We start from the raw sequence: 17,278 nt of genomic DNA, 5'->3' as shown, positions 1-17,278 counted from the left end.
ACTGCAGCAAAGTCTGTCTTGTGGCTGTAATATCAATAAGGACTGAAAGTGCTGCTTATTTTAGGCTTTCTTGGAAATGAACTACAAAGAAGCCGTGATCGCAGCGGTGAAATACGGAGAGACCGTGCCCGTGCTGGTCAACGGGAAACGGGTGAAAATCAGCGTGGCGGAAAAGCCAAAGGAATCGCCTGGGCCGGTGAGTGCGGGAGACGGTGTGTGGCAATGGGTGCTGCTGCTCAGCCTGCTCTGCTCCACAAAACACCTTTAGGAGTTTATTTTATGTGCTATTTTATGTTTTTAAATTTCCTTTTTTATAAACATCAGTCTAAAACACACATAAAAGCACACTTCCTAGCTCAGGTTTCCTATTGTTCTTTGTTAAGTTTGATATCTGTGAATATAATCGGTTACAAGTGAAAGATAACCCTTATGTTAATATATATACATGCTTAGTAATATTTATGTATGCATATATACACACACATTTGTATGTGAAGTATAAACGCTGCAGTACAAGTTCTTCTTTCTGTCCCTTTCAGGCCAAAGCTGTGACCAAAAAACGGGCTCAGACTCCTAAAAAAGCTGCACCGAGTACCAAGTGAGTGTTGCCTCAGGTGTTTGCGGTAGCGACAACCTCTGCAAACCACACACTTCGTATCAGTTTGGCTTCGCGTTTTCCCGGGTCTGGGCTGCTTTGAGCTGTTTGAATATTCCGTTGTCCCTGACGCTGATTTCTGTGTTTCGCTCCCTGCTGCTCCAGGAAGCACCGGGCGCCCTCCGCCAAGACAACAAAAGCCCTTCCAGGTGAGTTTGGGCTGCCCCGGCCTCTCGTGAACCCCCCGTTGTTGCCTCCAGCCTTGTTCCCATTTCTGCGGTTTATGGACATGATTTCATTAATCACTGAAACCAAGTCCAGGGAGTTACAAGAAAACATCAGGTTTATACTTTCGAATATCTTCATTTTCATGTGACCCGATTTTTTTCCTTTAAAAAAACCCACAAAAAACAACCCTCAAGTAGCAAGAAACACCCCACTTTGGCCTGTGCTTGTGCTCTGTCGTTTTAAACAATTGCCTCATCTGTTAAACGTAATTGTGGCACTTGTGCTCCATAAAGTAAGTGTAATTCTTCAAGCTGACTTAAAGCTCGTGCGTACGTACAGTTCTCTTTTGCAGTCAGCGCTGGGGCTCCCCAGTGCTTCATGTTCCTGTGGGTTCCACGTGCTTACAAAGTTCTGCCCTGACGCAGACAGAAGTTACTGCAATTATTATTAGTGCTTGCTCTGGCAGAGAAACTTCATGTTGTGCTGGTAGAGAAGAATCGTAGTTTTAAATACTTCATTGAAAACAGGACAGACTGCAGTAAATATATCAAAAGCCAATGAAACTTCACAGAAATTTGGTATTATTAAGACATTGGAAGTAACAGCCGTATGATTTTATATTGCTGTTTTTATTGGCTTTCATGAGCAATTTTTCTGAGCAGAGTTGGGGACCAGACGTTATCTTGATGGAAATGGTGCCTTTTAAACATGCTCTTAGTCTTGATCTGTGTGTCAGCGTCGTCACTCCCAGCCCAGCGGGAATGGAGCTGCATGTAAGCGCGTCTCCGAGCTCTCCCCGAATGGAGACAGCCATTGCGCACAGGAGAACACAAGCCCGCTGCAGGAGGGAGGTTTAGTCACCGCAATGCTAAAGAAACTCACAAAGATGCTCCATGGCTTCCAGTAGTTTGCTGGAATTAACTTACCCTTCAGGTTTGGGGTTTTCTGTGTCTAATCTGACACAAATGGTAGTGCTGCACAATAGTTTTGGATGTGGTTTTTTTACTCGACAAATGCAAGAGTACAGAAATAAGTGTTTCTGTTGACTTACTTGGTTTTGGATGTTTTATGTAGGTAAAAAAGAGAATACTAAGACATGGGCAGTGCCAGGAGACAGTGAATTCAGGCACCTTTCTCGCTGCTGGTGACCTGGCTCAGGCTGCGGTAATGAACGCTGTTTGTAGATGCAGAACAGCAAAGAGCTGGGGAAAGGAGGCGAGAGTGGGGCAGCAGAGCAGCCCCAGAGCCACAGCCAGACCTGCTCTTGGCAAAGCTTTTCCTCTAGGGACGTTTTCATCCCATTTGTCACAAGGAGCAGGAATTTGTGATTCTACCTCTGACTATCTGGCAGAAAAATTTATAGCGTTGTTCATTCTTGTTTTGCAAATGGATGAGGTGAATGTATTGAACTGAGGAATGGTTTTCCTGCCGTTCCCCTCAGCAAAGCCCCCGGAAGCGGCGGAGGCGGCAGCAGCCGGATCGGCCGGTGCGGAAGCGCAGGCGGCGGAGCCCGAGAGCGGGAGCGGAGGGGACGGACGGACGGAGCCCGTGGCGGCAGCGCCGACGCAGCACAGCGGGGCGGCCGAGCCGGCCCCTGCGCCGGGTAATTCCCGGGCCGGCGTTGAACTCGCGGCGCCGCTCGTGAGCGACGGGCGGGTTGACGTCCTGGTGTCTTCTCAAACGTGTTCTTGGTTTCAGAGCCGCCTGCGCAGGCGCCTGAGGCGGCGGTGGCCGACGCGGCTGCGGGTCATGAAGCTGTGGCTGAGCAAGGTACGTTGCAAACTGCTGGGATTTTGTCTTTTCTGTGCTCAGCCTTTCTGCTCTGTGAACTGAAGGAGAAGCTTTTGCAGCCAGGAAATTCAGATGACAGAGGATGTCAGAAAATAAATCTGTTAGAATACGTTCCATGGCTGAAACCTGAAACAACAGTTCACTGTGGTGACCAAAGTGGCCAAAAACACCCAAGATTTATGCTTCTCTCCCAATTTATCCTCCTGCCTGGTTGTTACTCCATCGCAGGTGCAGAATCCAGCCTTTCAACTTGTTAAAGTCTGTCCCACTAATTGGTGCACCATGCTCCCACCTATCCAGATCTCTCCATGACCTGCTGTCCCTCCGGAGAGTCAGCTGCACCACTGGGTTTGGGCTCATCAGCACATTTGCTAATTCTGTGTCCAACGTCTGCATCCGGGTGGTCGATAAAGGGATTGGCCAGCAGACGGAGCCTGGGAAGAGCCTCTGCTGCCCGGGCACCAGCCACGGTGGCCACATTCACCAGAACCCTTAAGCTGCTCCTCTCCCAGCCGGACAGCTGCTCTGGGAGGAACAGGGTCAGACGCCTTCCCAAAATCCAGACAGATTACATCCCCCACCTTCCCTTTGTCCATGAGGAGCGTGACCTTATCCTAGATACATACTGTGGTATTTCAACAGGACTGCAGAGCTTGGGCCCCATGGACTTGTGACCGTTCGGCTGTTACACCTGGGTTACTAACAGACTGATTAGTAACAGACTATCTTTTAAACATAGCATGAATGTGAATTAATTCTCAGCTCTGTGCATGTGGCAGTGGAGATGCGGCAAGGTTGGAGTTGCTGAACCTGTTATAGAAACCTGGATTAGTGCTGGACTTGGCAGCACTGGGTTAACGGTTGGGCTCGATCTTAAAGGGCTTTCCCAACCAAAGTGATTGTATGATAACCATTTGACAGCAGCAGTGATTCTCCTTCCCCTGCCCCGTGTCACTGCTGGTTTCCTGTCTCTCGTTTCCTGAGCCCCTCACATGGCACTGGGGACTGTGCCCAGGAAAACGAAGGAGAAAGGTTTTTGTGGACACACACTGGGCACCTCCACAGTCCCTGTGCGCCCACAGGAGACTCCTGTGGCCGTGGTTGTTCCACTGGTAAAGCCTTAATGGCAGCAAAGTGTTCTCTGTTAGTTAAGGGATTTTAGTTATTTTTTTTATCCCTACTTAACACTCTTCCCTGTGGGAGCATTTCTAGGGCTGTACATTTCTATAGTTGTACATGTATATACCTGTATGTGTCTCGCCAGTGCCATTAGTCGCTGTACGTGCAATGAAGGGCTGTTTCCTGTCCCCAATGAGAGCAGTGCTGAGGCGTCACGCGGGGGGTCTGCAGCTGTGGGGGGTTCCGGGAGCTCTGCCGAGCTCCTCAGCGCCCGCTGTTTGTTTCAGAAGCTCCGCGAGCGGCTGTGAAGAGCGAGGAGCCCCCGGCCCCCGGCGCCAAGGTCAGTGTCCCTGCGCTCCGGAGCTGCTCTCGGCACAGCCCCTGCCCCCCGCCTCCGCAGCTGCTGACAACAGGGAGCGCTGGGCACTTCCTCGGTGCTGTTCGTGAGCTGATGGACATCGACCACTTCACTCTTCGGCTTTTTCTGTTTTCCAGGGGTTTTTATTGACCCTGAAGCTGCTTTATTCTCTGATCACCTGCGTTGCCCTGCTCGGGGTTTCTTCTCTTTAGATGCCATAGTTGCAATTCTTGTAAACTGTAAAATCTCCCAGTGCCTTCGTTTGCTGGGTGCGCAGTGTATCTGCTCCTCCAGGAAACCACGAGCCTTGTGCTCCCCGTGTGTCCGAGTGCCTTTAAGCCCCGGTTCTCTGTGTTTCTGGGGCAGCAGCAGCTTTGCTGGGGCTGGGCTGGGCTCAGTGCCGCAGCAGCGTTGGCACCGCGCTCTGTGCTGCCCAACGCGCAGGAGGAGCCGGGCTGGTCGCGGTTTCCCACCTCCCAGCCCTGCGGAACCAGCACCAGCTTCTCCTTGCACCAAATAGGCGGGAGAGTTTGATTCTGCCAGCCACACATTTCATAACCTTTTGTGTTACAAACCAGCATGGGCTTAGAAAAAATCTTGTGTAATTTCACAACCCCAGTTATTTTACAAAGCCTTGTCTATCAGTTGCATTGGTGTGTCGGGTTCTCTGATATATTCAGCTTAATTTACTGTGTGTGTTCATCACTCTGACAGTCTGGACAGACTGCAAGTAGTTGTTTTCTTCTCATATAGCCAGCAATTGGATCAAGTTTTGCATTAGGAGTGTGGTGACAACAACCCAGGGTGTTACTGGAAGCATTGGCTTCATTTAATTCCTTTTGTTCAACTTCCGCTTAGACGGTTTTCTGTTCTTTAACAGCTTTTGATAATCAATGAGGATTTTAGTCTTTTGCATAAAGAGTAATAATCCTAAGGGAGACATTTGATGTTGACGCCAGATTGTTTGAGGGAAGGTCAGATATGGGCAGACGTGGCCAGGAAGTGTGAGACGCGGCCGTTGGACGCACTAATGAAGCTTGTCTGGGTGTCTTTGTGCCCTCAGGACTGGATTCTGCACCAGAACTCCACCTCTCACATCGAAAGCTGCCGCCAGTTGCGCCAACAGTAAGAGCTGGTTGGGCTGGGGGTGCTGGGCGTGCTGTGCAGAGGGCCGGGGTGACTGAGCCGGCTCTGGGTGGGAGGGAAGGGCCGAGCTCGGTGCTTGGGGAGCGCAGGGTGGGCCGGGGCTGGAGGCGCAGCCGCGCGTGGGCAGAGCTGGGGCTGCAGCGGCAGCTGCGGCTTCGTCCCTGACGGGCTGTTTTACCCCCGCACAGGTACCCCGACTGGAACCCCGAGTCTTATTCCTCCAAGAGGTAACTGCTCGTTGCTTTCGGGCTGTTTTTACCTTGTTGCTCTTAGAAACATGGTGATTAATGCTGTTCATTTTCCCATTGTACTCCCTGGCAAGCTCTGTTAGTGGTGTTGTGTTTTCATTATCAAATGGTGTGGGTGCTTTTGTGGATTTTGTCCTGAATTCATTGAATAGTGTGAGTGTCCTGGCATTGCAAACTGTGTCCAAGGCCGAGAGTGGAGTCTGTGGAAAAGGCTGCAGATGGATGTTGTTACCCCTTGAACCTTCTGCCTGTGCCGGGGTTTGCTGTGAGGGCTTGAACTGAGACCGCGGTGACGGAGGAGGCTGAGACCAGTGTTACATCCCGATTAAACCGCATGATTTCTGACTTGTAGGTTTAATCTTTGTCCTCTCAGGCCACTCGTGTGTGCAGTGTCCCCCTGTGTGACGGCAGCGTGTGCGGGCACTGCTGGCAGCGTGTGCCGCGCCGGCTCCTCCGGCCACAGGCCCCCGGGGAGCTGCGTGAGCACGAGTTGAGAACACTCCGGAATTCATGAGCTCATGTCTTTTCTGTCCTTAAAACTATGCTGTTTACTGGTAATTTTTTAAAACAACCCCCACACCCTGTGGACTAATTCTTCTTGAATCTCAGCAAGGTTGGATTACTCTACTGGTTCAATATTTGTATGTATTCCATCTTGCATCCAAATAGGTATCGTAGGACTGAAATTGGTGCTGGTTTTTCCTGTGACTTTGTGTTAATTAGTTTGACACGCTGCCTGGGAAGTTAACTATTCCCTTTAAAAAAATAACGTTACAAAGCTGAATATGTAGGTGAGGTAGGTCGGGTCAGTTTGCAGAGCGCAGCTGAGGGCTCTCCAAGGGGAAATGGAACTTTAAAAAGAGAAATAAGAGAAAGCAAGCTGATGATAATCATCCTACCAAAGTGTCAAAAGGTGATGTTTTCAAACGTCACACGGCAACAGCTGCCCGGTGCTGCTGGTGGAGGCGGCCGAGGCAAAGGGAGCTCACGTCACTGAGGACGTGAGGAAATGGGAAAGCGTTCAATGGCGGTTCTGGTGAGCAGGGCCGGGTGTGCGAGAGTCCTTGTTGGGCGGTGCTTTCTGCAGCCCTTCCCCACAGCAGCACGGCTGCTCTGATGGATATTGTGGGATGTTCTGTCCGAAGGCGGCTCTGTGCTCTCGGGCTGGGTCAGTGAGCCAACTGACCTTACCCTCCGGGAAGCCCAGAGACCAGGATGGGTTTGGTAATACATTCAAACAGTTTGATTTGGCGCAGGAATAACGGGGTTTAAATGGATTGTTAGTGATGTTTGGAGCGAATGGGACATTGCGTGGGTGGGACGTGGTTGAGATGGGAGCTGGCTGGGCGGGCTCTGCTCCACGGAGCAAGTGACAGGACAAGAGCGGCCTCACGTTACGCCAGGGGAGGTTGGGGTTGGATCTGGGAACAATTTTTCCCCAAAGGGCTGTGGGGCATTGAACAGGCTGCCCAGGGCAGTGCTGGAGTCACCATCCCTGGAGGGCTGGACAGACGGACACGAGGTTCTCAGGACATGGGGCAGGGACAGACTGAGGTTAAGTTGGACTCGATGATCCTGAGGGTCTTTTTCAACCAATTCTGTGATTCTGTGAGAAGTTCACCAGCAGTGTTCAGGATATTTCAGCACACACTCTGTCCGTTTTCAGGGTTTTCCCTGTTACTGCTGTGATCTGTCCTGTCAGGGTTCCTGTGCCTGACAACTCTCCATGTCTGTAGCAGGGACGGTTCTTCCCTGGATCTCCTCACTGTTGCTTCTTTCCATGTTCTTCCTCAGTTTAACATTTCTAAGTAGGATCAAAATGTAGGGGACGTGTATTTATGTATCCTCCCAAATCTCTCAGTCTCAGTCAATATTTTAGCTGTAATGTCTCAAGGTTGCTTATTTCCAAACTAGATTTGGAAGAAGCAAGGGAAGTATCTTAATTCTTTACTCTTTGATGTATCCTTTTCTTTGTGTTATTTTTCCACAGCGTTGCAGCTTGTAACTTTAGTTTTCTTTACAGCTTTGTCTTGTTCCGTGCAGGTTTTCCTCTCCTCCTTGCATCTTTTCGGTTGTGTCAACCTATCCTAAGTTAATAAGTAAACATGTTACCAGTATGTAAAGTATGTTTAGTGACAAAAAGTACGTTTGTTAACAAATCAGACTCTAAACTTTGTCACTTTGGGTTTCTGTTAGAAATGCGAGTGAGAGGAAGGAGAACCAGACCCCGAAGCGCCGTTCGGGCTCCGGCAGCCGCAGCCCCAGCCCCCGGCGCTCGCGGGGCTCCGGCTCCAGCTCCGCTCGGCGCCGCTCGCGCTCCAGGTCCCGGAGCCCCGGCCGGTACTGGCCAACGCGGCCGAGATGCTGGAGCCCGCGGCCCATGCGGCGGCCGAGCCCCAGACACAGGTCCCGCTCACCGCAGCGATCCAGGAACCCGCTGAGAAGCAGCCCCCGGCCCCGCAGATCCGCCAGTAACGACTGGGCAGCCCGGAGACCCAGCGGCTCCCAAGGTAAAGGGGCCGACGCGCCGCCCCCGTGAAACTTCCTTCCATTGCGGGAAAACTGAGTTGGTTTCAAGAGGTTTATCACAGGGCAACAGAGATGCTGGAGGCAGTGGAGCATCTCCCGTGTGAGGAAAGGCTGAGGGAGCTGGGGCTCTGGAGCTGGACAAGAGGACACTGAGGGGGGACTCATTCCTGGGGATCAGTATGGAAAGGGGGAGTGTCAGGAGGATGGAGCCAGGCTCTTCTGGTGACAACCAGTGACAGGACAAGGGGCAATGGGTGCAAACTGGAACACAGGAGGTTCCACTTGAATATGAGAAGCAACTTGTTCCTGGTGAGGGTGTCAGAGCCTGGCCCAGGCTGCCCAGGGGGTTGTGGAGTCTCCTTCTGTGCAGACATTCCAACCCGCCTGGACACCTTCCTGTGTAACCTCAGCTGGGTGTTCCTGCTCCATGGGGGGATTGCACTGGATGAGCTTCCCAGGGCCCTTCCAACCCCTGACACTCTGGGATTCTGTGATCTATCAGGGGTCACCCAGGTGCTTTTCTTTCTACTTTTGAAAAGAACATTTTGCTGTTGCTTTGTGAGCAGCTCAGAGGAGAACGGGCGTTCAGAAAGGTCTGTAGTTTCCCTGCCCTGCTGTCACAATCGGTTCATCACGGCAGTAACTGCTGAACAGGGGCTGCTCCGCGCCTGCTCAGGTTTTAATCCAGTGAGGGTGGTCAGGGATTGACAAGAACTGAAAATTCCTCATCCTTCAGTGTCCAAACCAGTTCTGCAAAGGCCGCAGAGCTGAGTTCATTCAGAGCTCAGTCTCTGGCTCAAACGCCAGTTTGTTTGGCGTTGTTCTTCTTCTTAAATTCTGAAGAGGAAAAAAAGAGCAGAGGAGTTGGTTTGGTTTGTTCTCCTCGGGTCTGTTCGGTGGCTGTTGTCTGTGTGCTCTCCCAAAATCGAGAGGTACCGAGCTCTTGTGGGAAAGATGTGGAGGCGAAGGGCTGTGAAGGGACAGGCAGCTCCAAAAACATCTTAAGGATAAAACTCAAACCGTTTTAATGTGGAAGAAATGAGAAGCAGCAGCAATTAATAACCCAAATATAAATTTTCCCCCGAAAGCAAGTGTACAGGAAATAAATGTTATATCAGGTCATTAAAGAACAACTTAAACCAACAGTCTGTAGGGCAAAGAGCAGGCAGGAGGGTACAAAGTTCAGCAAAGCCCTGCTGTGTATCACTGTGTGAGAAGAGAACCAAAGGCTTGAAAACTTCTCTTATTTTCTTACGTTCCATGACATACTAAATTAACCAGTCATTCTCTTGCTCCAGCCCGTAGGATTTTTGTAGATAACATTGTCAGTTTAAAACACACAGTGAAAATGGCACAGAGGGTTCTTATTTACAGACCATCTCTGCTGGAGCGTGATTAAAGTTCTGTGACGAGCGGCTCTCGAGATGGAATGGAGAGCGGGTGCTGAAGCTACAACTGCAGAAAACCACTGATATATGTGCCTTTTATTCTAAAAACAAACCAACCCACCCCCGTTTGTTTTCCCTTTCGCTCGCAGACAGAAAACCTTCTCTGGAGACGGTGGTGAAAACGCTGAGACCCGACTTCGTAGCCGAGATCACTAAACACAAGATGCTTCAGGCAGCGGGGTCAGGGCCTTCGGGCTCGGGAAAAGCGCCGCGCTCGCAGCCGCTGGCGGGGAAGAAGCCGCTGAAAACACGAGTTTCTTCCAAGACTGTGAAGAAAGGTGTGACTGCGATAGCTGGGTCGAGTTCCTCACCTCCCGAAACGGATGATTTACCCCAGAGCCAAGAAGAGGATGAGGAGGAGGAAGAGGCGTCCCCAGGAGCCGGCGGAGCTCATCCCGCTGCTGACAACAGGGTGAGCGCCTGCGGGTTTCCTCTGTTTGCCGAATTCGGTTCGTGTCTCGTTGCGGGGGGTCACTTGTGGAGAGGTCTCTGGGAAACAGCACCTGAAAAGCAGCCTGAGCTTTACTTGCCATAGACACAATGGTCCGTGGAGGCTGGAAACTACCCAACGGTGAGCAAAGAGAACATGGCCTGGTGCTGCTGAGGGGGACGATGGCACTGAAAGGACAGAGGGGGAATCGTGGGGCTCCGCAGCAGCCGCCCAGACAGTCAAGGCTGTGTTGGATCTGTAGGGCTTGAGAGAAACTCAAAGGTGATGTTGTGTCTGTTGGTAATGCCGTGTCCTGGCTTCTGGGCCCTGGAGAGCGAGGCAGAGCAGTGGAACAAGGAAATATCAGCTGTGTCCTTGTGCTTTTATTCAGAATACCCCAGTGAAGTAGGCAGATCGACCAATTCAGAGCAATTCTTACTCCACATCCTTTCCTGTTTCCTTTCCTGGGCTTGGAAAGTGTCTATTTTTGTTTGGTTTTCACTCTGTAGCTGTTGAGTGAGGAGCTGCTGAGTTTTGGGACCGTCCTTCAGATCTCCGATTTACCGGACAACGGCTTTACAGACCAAGACATTAAGAACATTTTCCAGCCGTTTGGCAAAGTCAGTGACATCCTTGTGCTTCGCTCCAGGAACGAGGTGAGTTTCCTGCAGAACGTTTCGGTGTCGGGATGCAGAAAAAACGCTGTGAGCAGGTTTGCTCAGGCAAAACTGCAGCAAAGTCTGTCTTGTGGCTGTAATATCAATAAAGGCTGAAAGTGCTGCTTATTTTAGGCTTTCTTGGAAATGAACTACAAAGAAGCCGTGGTCGCAGCGGTGGAATATGGCAAAACTGTGCCCGTGCTGGTCAACGGGAAACGGGTGAAAATCAGCGTGGCGGAAAAGCCAAAGGAATCGCCTGGGCCGGTGAGTGCGGGAGACGGTGTGTGGCAATGGGTGCTGCTGCTCAGCCTGCTCTGCTCCACAAAACACCCTTAGGAGTTTATTTTATGTGCTATTTTATATTTTTAAATTTCCTTTTCATAAATATCAGTCTAAAATATGTATGAAAACACACTTTCCAATTCTGGTTTTCTTGGATGAGTTTCCTATTTTTTAATAGTATCTGTCACCAGTGAAAGATAACCCCTATCTTAATATATGTACACAGTTAATAATATCTATATATACATATATACACACACATTTGCATGTGAAGTATAAACGCTGCAGTACAAGTTCTTCTCTCTGTCCATTTCAGGCCAAAGCTGTGACCAAAAAACGGGCTCAGACTCCTAAAAAAGCTGCACCGAGTACAAAGTGAGTGTTGCCGACCACGTTTAGTGTTAGTGATACCAAATGGGTTCATAGCAGTTTGGCTTCATGTTTTACTGGTTTTTGGGCTTCTTTGAGCTGTTTCAATACTCAGTTGTCTCTGAACGTGATTTTTCTGTGCTTCGCTCCCCTGCTCGCTCCAGGAAGCACCGGACGCCCGCGACCAAGACCACAAAACCCCTTCCAGGTGAGTTTGGGCAGCAGAGCAGCCCCAGAGCCACAGCTGCACATGTGCTTGGCAAAGCTCTTCCTGTAGGGACATTTGCTTCCCATTTGCCCCAAGGAGCAGGAATTTATGTGATTCTGTCTCTGAATATCTGGCAGCAGAATGTATAATGTCATTCATTTTTCTTTTGCAATGGGTTAGTTGAATGTATTGAACTGAGGAATGGTTTTCCTGCCGTTCCCCTCAGCAAAGCCCCCGGAAGCGGCGGAGGCGGCAGCAGCCGGATCGGCCGGTGCGGAAGCGCAGGCGGCGGAGCCCGAGAGCGGGAGCGGAGGGGACGGACGGACGGAGCCCGTGGCGGCAGCGCCGACGCAGCACAGCGGGGCGGCCGAGCCGGCCCCTGCGCCGGGTAATTCCCGGGCCGGCGTTGAACTCGCGGCGCCGCTCGTGAGCGACGGGCGGGTTGACGTCCTGGTGTCTTCTCAAACGTGTTCTTGGTTTCAGAGCCGCCTGCGCAGGCGCCTGAGGCGGCGGTGGCCGACGCGGCTGCGGGTCATGAAGCTGTGGCTGAGCAAGGTACGTTGCAAACTGCTGGGTTTTTGTCTTTTCTGTGCTCAACCTTTCTGTTCTGTGAACTGAAGGAGAAGCTTTTGTGGCCGGGAAATTCAGATGACAGGATGTCGGGAAAGAAACTCTGTTAGAGTACGTTCCATGGCTGAAACCTGAAACAACAGTTCACTGTGGTGACTGAAGTGGCTAAAAACCCCAGATTTCCATCTTTCAGCAGATATTGTTTTTTTACGTAGACCTGTTCAGTGCGACATGGAGACTTTTATTTACAGCCCATTGGAGCAAAGGATTCGGGGTTTCTGTGTGTTCTGTTTGCAGCTGCACCAGTGACTCTGTTAACATCAGCGCTTCCATGGCCCGCTCAGCTGCTGCAATAGGTGCCGTTTTCCCCAGATTTTATAACTGAGTAGAATATCTGATATTTAGTTGTAACAGACCTAGAGCGATCATCTCATCTGCCTGCCTGACAAATCCAGGGCTGACCAGAAGATAAAGCGAATTATTAAGGGCATTGACCAAATGCCTCTTAAACACTGAGGGGCTTGGGGCACCAAGTTGTACCTGGAGAGGTTGAGGTTGGATGTGGGAACAATTTCTTCCCCAAAGGGCTGTGGGGCATTGAACAGGCTGCCCAGGGCAGTGCTGGAGTCACCATCCCTGGAGGGCTGGACAGACGGACACGAGGTTCTCAGGACATGGGGCAGGGACAGGGCTGGGGTATGATTGGACTCAGTGATCTTGAGGGGCTTTCCCAACCAAAAGGATTCTGTGATAACCATTTGACAGCAGCAGTGATTCTCCTTCCCCTGCCCCGTGTCACTGCTGGTTTCCCGTCTCTCGTTTCCTGAGCCCCTCACATGGCACTGGGGACTGTGCCCAGGAAAACGAAGGAGAAAGATTTTTGTGGACACACACTGGGCACCTCCGTAGGAGACTCTTGTGGCCGTGGTTGTTCCACTGATAAAGCCTTAATGGCAGCAAAGTGTTCTCTGTTAGTTAAGGGATTTTAGTTGGTTTTTTTTTTTTATCCCTACTTAACACTCTTCCCTGTGGGAGCATTTCTAGGGCTGTACATTTCTATAGTTGTACATTTATACACCTGTATGTGTCTCGCCAGTGCCATTAGTCGCTGTACGTGCAATGAAGGGCTGTTTCCTGTCCCCAGTGAGAGCAGTGCTGAGGCGTCACGCGGGGGGTCTGCAGCTGTGGGGGGTTCCGGGAGCTCTGCCGAGCTCCTCAGCGCCCGCTGTTTGTTTCAGAAGCTCCGCGAGCGGCTGTGAAGAGCGAGGAGCCCCCGGCCCCCGGCGCCAAGGTCAGTGTCCCTGCGCTCCGGAGCTGCTCTCGGCACAGCCCCTGCCCCCCGCCTCCGCAGCTGCTGACAACAGGGAGCGCTGGGCACTTCCTCGGTGCTGTTCGTGAGCTGATGGACATCGACCACTTCACTCTTCGGCTTTTTCTGTTTTCCAGGGGTTTTTATTGACCCTGAAGCTGCTTTATTCTCTGATCACCTGCGTTGCCCTGCTCGGGGTGATACTGTCCTGCAGGGCTTGGAGTGTGGGATATAAAATAGTGACTAAATTACAGGCGAATTTGGTTTGGTTTGAATTTTTTATAAATATAAAGTAGCATGAGACAACCTAAGGTTTGTGCAGCATTAGCTCAGGTGTCGATACATCCACAGGTAATAAGCAGTGTTTAAGGTTATTGCACAATGTAATTAGAGAAAAGGTTTTTAAAACATTGTTTAATGTGCTCTGCTGTGAAATCCTGAAAAGGCTTCAATGACCTTGGTTTTGCCGTGATTGCCAGTGTTGTAACGTGCTCTTGAGCAAGTGTGTCGTTCAGTTCGGTGATGGTCGTACATGGCAAAAATAACTGTGATAAAGAACCGAAGTGCCGGTACCATTCAGTTCCTGGGTTTGCAGGAGCCCGATGATACGTGTGTGGTTCTGATTTCCAACCTGCCCGAGAAGGGTTATTCTGTGGAGGAGATTTTCAACCTGGCGAAGCCGTTTGGGGGCCTGAGGGACGTGCTCATCCTGTCATCACACAAGAAGGTACCTCATTGAGATCTATTCCTACCTAGAGAAACAACAAATGTATTTTCAACACAAATGGGATGCTATAATGCATCAAGTGTTGATGGAAGATGCTTTTGATTAATTGCTTATTGTCGTAACGCTTCGTTTTCTGTATTTTGAAAGGCGTATCTGGAAATAAACAGAACATCTGCTGATTCCATGGTTAAATTTTACACGTGCTTTGCGATATCGCTGGAGGGCAGTCAGCTCTGCATCAGCATGGTGCCGCAGTTTCAGACCATAAAAGATGAAGTAAGTGCCAAAATAGATTGAAATTCTGGGATATGTAGTACCATTTGCATCCAGAGCAGGGTTTGGTATTTAAGGCGGCTTTCATACCCTGCCTGGCTTATATACTCTGGTGGTTTGTCCTGTTGGAGACCAGTTCTGTTCAATGTCTTTTTGGGTCCTGGCCTTTGGATACAGGAATAACAGAGACGTCCAAAGCGCTGCCGATGTAATTGAGAAAGCAGCAATTAGAGAGCTGTCGGTGACGGCCGCTCAGCTGCTGCTCCAGAGCTGCCTTTTCCAGCTCAAATCTCACAATGTCTTTCCTTTTTCCTTTTTTTAGGAAGCAATATTCGCTACTCTAATTAAAGATTCGGACCCGAAGGTGAGTTGCAAGTGGTGTAACTTCTCCTCTCCATGCTGTCAAAATAGCATCCTCTGTACTGAAACATTAGCTAATTGAACTGTTATCGAAGCTTTCGCTTGAATTAAGTGTTTTTATATGTTTTCCTGGGCGAATGAGTAAACGTTCGCTGGGTTTAGCTCCGTGATGCATGAGGTGGAAGGAATGAGACATTTCTGGGAGCCCTTGGAGACCGTCCCCTTGTGTCACGGTTTGTTGTGCTCAGACAAGCTGGAGGATTGGGGTGTGTGCCCGGCGGTAGCACACCCGCTCTCAATGGGCTTTGTAGGCAGTTTGTAGGTTTACCTATCACAATTATCTCCATGCTGTGTTTGGTGTCGCTCGCCCCTGCTCGCCCCTGCTCGCCCCTCCTCGCCCCTGCTCGCCCCTGCTCGCCCCTGCTCGCCCCTCCTCGCCCCTCCTCGCCCCTCCTCGCCCCTCCTCGCCCCTCCTCGCCCCTCCTCGCCCCTCCTCGCCCCTCCTCGCCCCTCCTCGCCCCTCCTCGCCCCTCCTCGCCCCTCCTCGCCCCTCCTCGCCCCTCCTCGCCCCTCCTCGCCCCTCCTCGCCCCTCCTCGCCCCTCCTGCCTCCCTGGCAGGTGCTGTGTGAACCGTTTTCACACGGCGCAGGTGGGGAGAGGATGAAATTGGAGCTTCCGTGTCTTCTGCAGACAACATCTTGAGGATATTCCCGCTAGAGCGTCGGTTGTGGGTGTGAATCTGAGTCTCTGGGCTCCAACACTTGGCACAGGAGCTTCCCAAGAGTCACTCTGAGAACAGCAGCGGCAGCTCAGCGGGTTGGGTTCAAAAATAGGTTGCAGGAGCCCTGCCAACAAGAAACGGTGTTCTGAGAAACCCCTGGAGGCTCGAGATGTCCCTGCCAAGGGTGGGGGTTCTGCCGTGTGCCGGTGCTCTGGCACAGACAGACACGGGGGTTCGTGCCGGCCCCTCCTGCTGATGCTCCTCAGCCCAAATGGTGCTTCTGCGCTCCTGCTGAAGCGATGGGAAGTGCCCCAAAGCCCAGCAGGCCTGGAGACAGGGGCAGGAGGCATCTCGGGCTCCTTGGGGGTGTTGTGGTCCCAAAAGATGCGCGGCTGTCAAGTGTTCAAAGAGCAGGGGTGCTGAAGGTTCCCAAGTACCTCGGGCTGTTCTGTCCCAGGGCCTTCGGGACACAAAAATCCTCCAGGATTTTGTGGTTCATTGTTACAAACGGATCAGGTAAAACAAACTCCAATTTAAAGCCAGGATTGGGGTTTTTTGGGTAGGTTTTTATGCCTTGACTGATTTATAATCTCATTAGATAATGTCTGCCTTTCAAAATACCAGATTTTAGTTAGACTTCAGCTATAATTTGCAGCGTTCATTGAAGATACTTTTACAAGTTAAAAAAATAATAATAATTAAAAGTAAACCACTCATGTGACTTTTGTTATTCTGTACTGGGAAGTGTAGCAGGTTCTGCTGATATAGAAAATGGCAAAGGCGCTTTGAATGCAGATCCGTGAGCGCTGGGTGTGCGGGTGTTGTCTGCGGGTTGTTCTGAGCGCCACACGGACCGTGCGGGGGCTCGTCCAGCCCGTGCGGGGGCTCGTCCAGCCCGTGCGGGGGCTCGTCCAGCCCGTGCAGCTGCTCCCGCGGCTGTTGCACAGCTCAGGAGCTTGTTGTGTCCCCTCTTGTGCAGGTGGACACCGAGACCATCCACAAGCAGTTTGTGCATCTGGGGAACCTGCCGGACGACGGATACAGGGAGCTCGAGGTCGTCTGCGTGGGGCTTCGCTTCGGAAGGGTCGATCATTACGTTATACTGAAGAATAAAAATAAGGTAAATGTTGTTTGTTGTCCTTTGGTGCAAAATGCTCTATTAGGAAAAAAAAAAATCAGAAAGTAGGTTTTTATCTCCAAGTACCAAGAATGTTGTGCTGACGAGAGATGAAGGTTCTGACTCTTTCCACTCATCCCGAACAAGAAAATAGTTTGTCCTGTTTGCCGAGGGCAGCGAGAAGTGAAAAAACAACCAGGCAACCCAAACTTGAGGCTTTTGGTGAGGCTGAAGAACACGGGGGCGGCTCGGTGGGCTCTGGAGGGAGCTCAGGGCTGCCCAGGGGCTGGGAGAGTCCTGAGCTCTGGCACCAGAGTGGAGGTTGGGGAAGAGTCACGATATGAGATGTGAACGTGTCAGAATTACCCTAACTGCTTTTGATTTCAGGGCATTTCAAAATGTAGTGATTTGATTTTCAATTAAAAAAAAAAGTTATTTTAATTTGTAATGTTGCTTTTTTGCACTTAACGTTGGATTTTTATTTGATGAACTAGATTTAATTGATTGGTTGCATATATATATATATATATATATATATAAAAACAGTGAAAAAGCAATTGTGTTCCCATTATTATGAGCTAGCCAAAGTGTCCACCTGCTAATACACCATCAACCAGGCGAAGCTGCTGTTAAGCAGCATTTGTCTTCTCTGAAACGGAACCTGCTTTTTGCAATTTCCCCATGCACTAAAGAGAACTGCAGCCAGGAAAACACCCAGGGCCCCTTTCTAGACCTTAACGGACTTGGTTGGCTTAAACATCAAATCCTTTAATTCCATTGAATCGACACAG

General features: G+C 50.7%; 1 protein-coding gene across 5 annotated transcripts in view; it reads left to right on the top strand.

Annotated features, from left to right (window-relative positions):
• Positions 1-17,278, top strand: part of ZNF638 (zinc finger protein 638) — a 61,360-nt gene that overhangs the window by 28,992 nt on the left and 15,090 nt on the right. For 2 of the 5 annotated variants that reach the window (XM_082051891.1, XM_082051887.1), the window contains exons 8-28: positions 65-196; positions 540-598; positions 761-804; positions 2,265-2,426; positions 2,522-2,593; positions 4,021-4,073; positions 5,155-5,216; positions 5,426-5,464; positions 7,682-7,995; positions 9,552-9,874; positions 10,402-10,548; positions 10,684-10,815; positions 11,150-11,208; positions 11,367-11,410; positions 11,637-11,798; positions 11,894-11,965; positions 13,219-13,271; positions 13,885-14,016; positions 14,164-14,292; positions 14,612-14,653; positions 16,350-16,490. In XM_082051891.1, the coding sequence (XP_081908017.1) occupies positions 65-196; positions 540-598; positions 761-804; positions 2,265-2,426; positions 2,522-2,593; positions 4,021-4,073; positions 5,155-5,216; positions 5,426-5,464; positions 7,682-7,995; positions 9,552-9,874; positions 10,402-10,548; positions 10,684-10,815; positions 11,150-11,208; positions 11,367-11,410; positions 11,637-11,798; positions 11,894-11,965; positions 13,219-13,271; positions 13,885-14,016; positions 14,164-14,292; positions 14,612-14,653; positions 16,350-16,490 (2,373 nt within the window). Of the gene's footprint in view, positions 1-64; positions 197-539; positions 599-760; positions 805-2,264; positions 2,427-2,521; positions 2,594-4,020; positions 4,074-5,154; positions 5,217-5,425; positions 5,465-7,681; positions 7,996-9,551; positions 9,875-10,401; positions 10,549-10,683; positions 10,816-11,149; positions 11,209-11,366; positions 11,411-11,636; positions 11,799-11,893; positions 11,966-13,218; positions 13,272-13,884; positions 14,017-14,163; positions 14,297-14,611; positions 14,654-16,349; positions 16,491-17,278 lie in introns of all 5 variants that reach the window. The other 3 variants (XM_082051888.1, XM_082051889.1, XM_082051890.1) reach the window with 3 other exon arrangements.

The sequence above is a fragment of the Streptopelia decaocto genome (genome assembly GCF_964273445.1).
Source record: "Streptopelia decaocto genome assembly, chromosome: 4".
NCBI classification, from domain to species: Eukaryota; Metazoa; Chordata; class Aves; order Columbiformes; family Columbidae; genus Streptopelia; species Streptopelia decaocto.
This window is presented reverse-complemented; position numbering and strand designations above follow the sequence as displayed.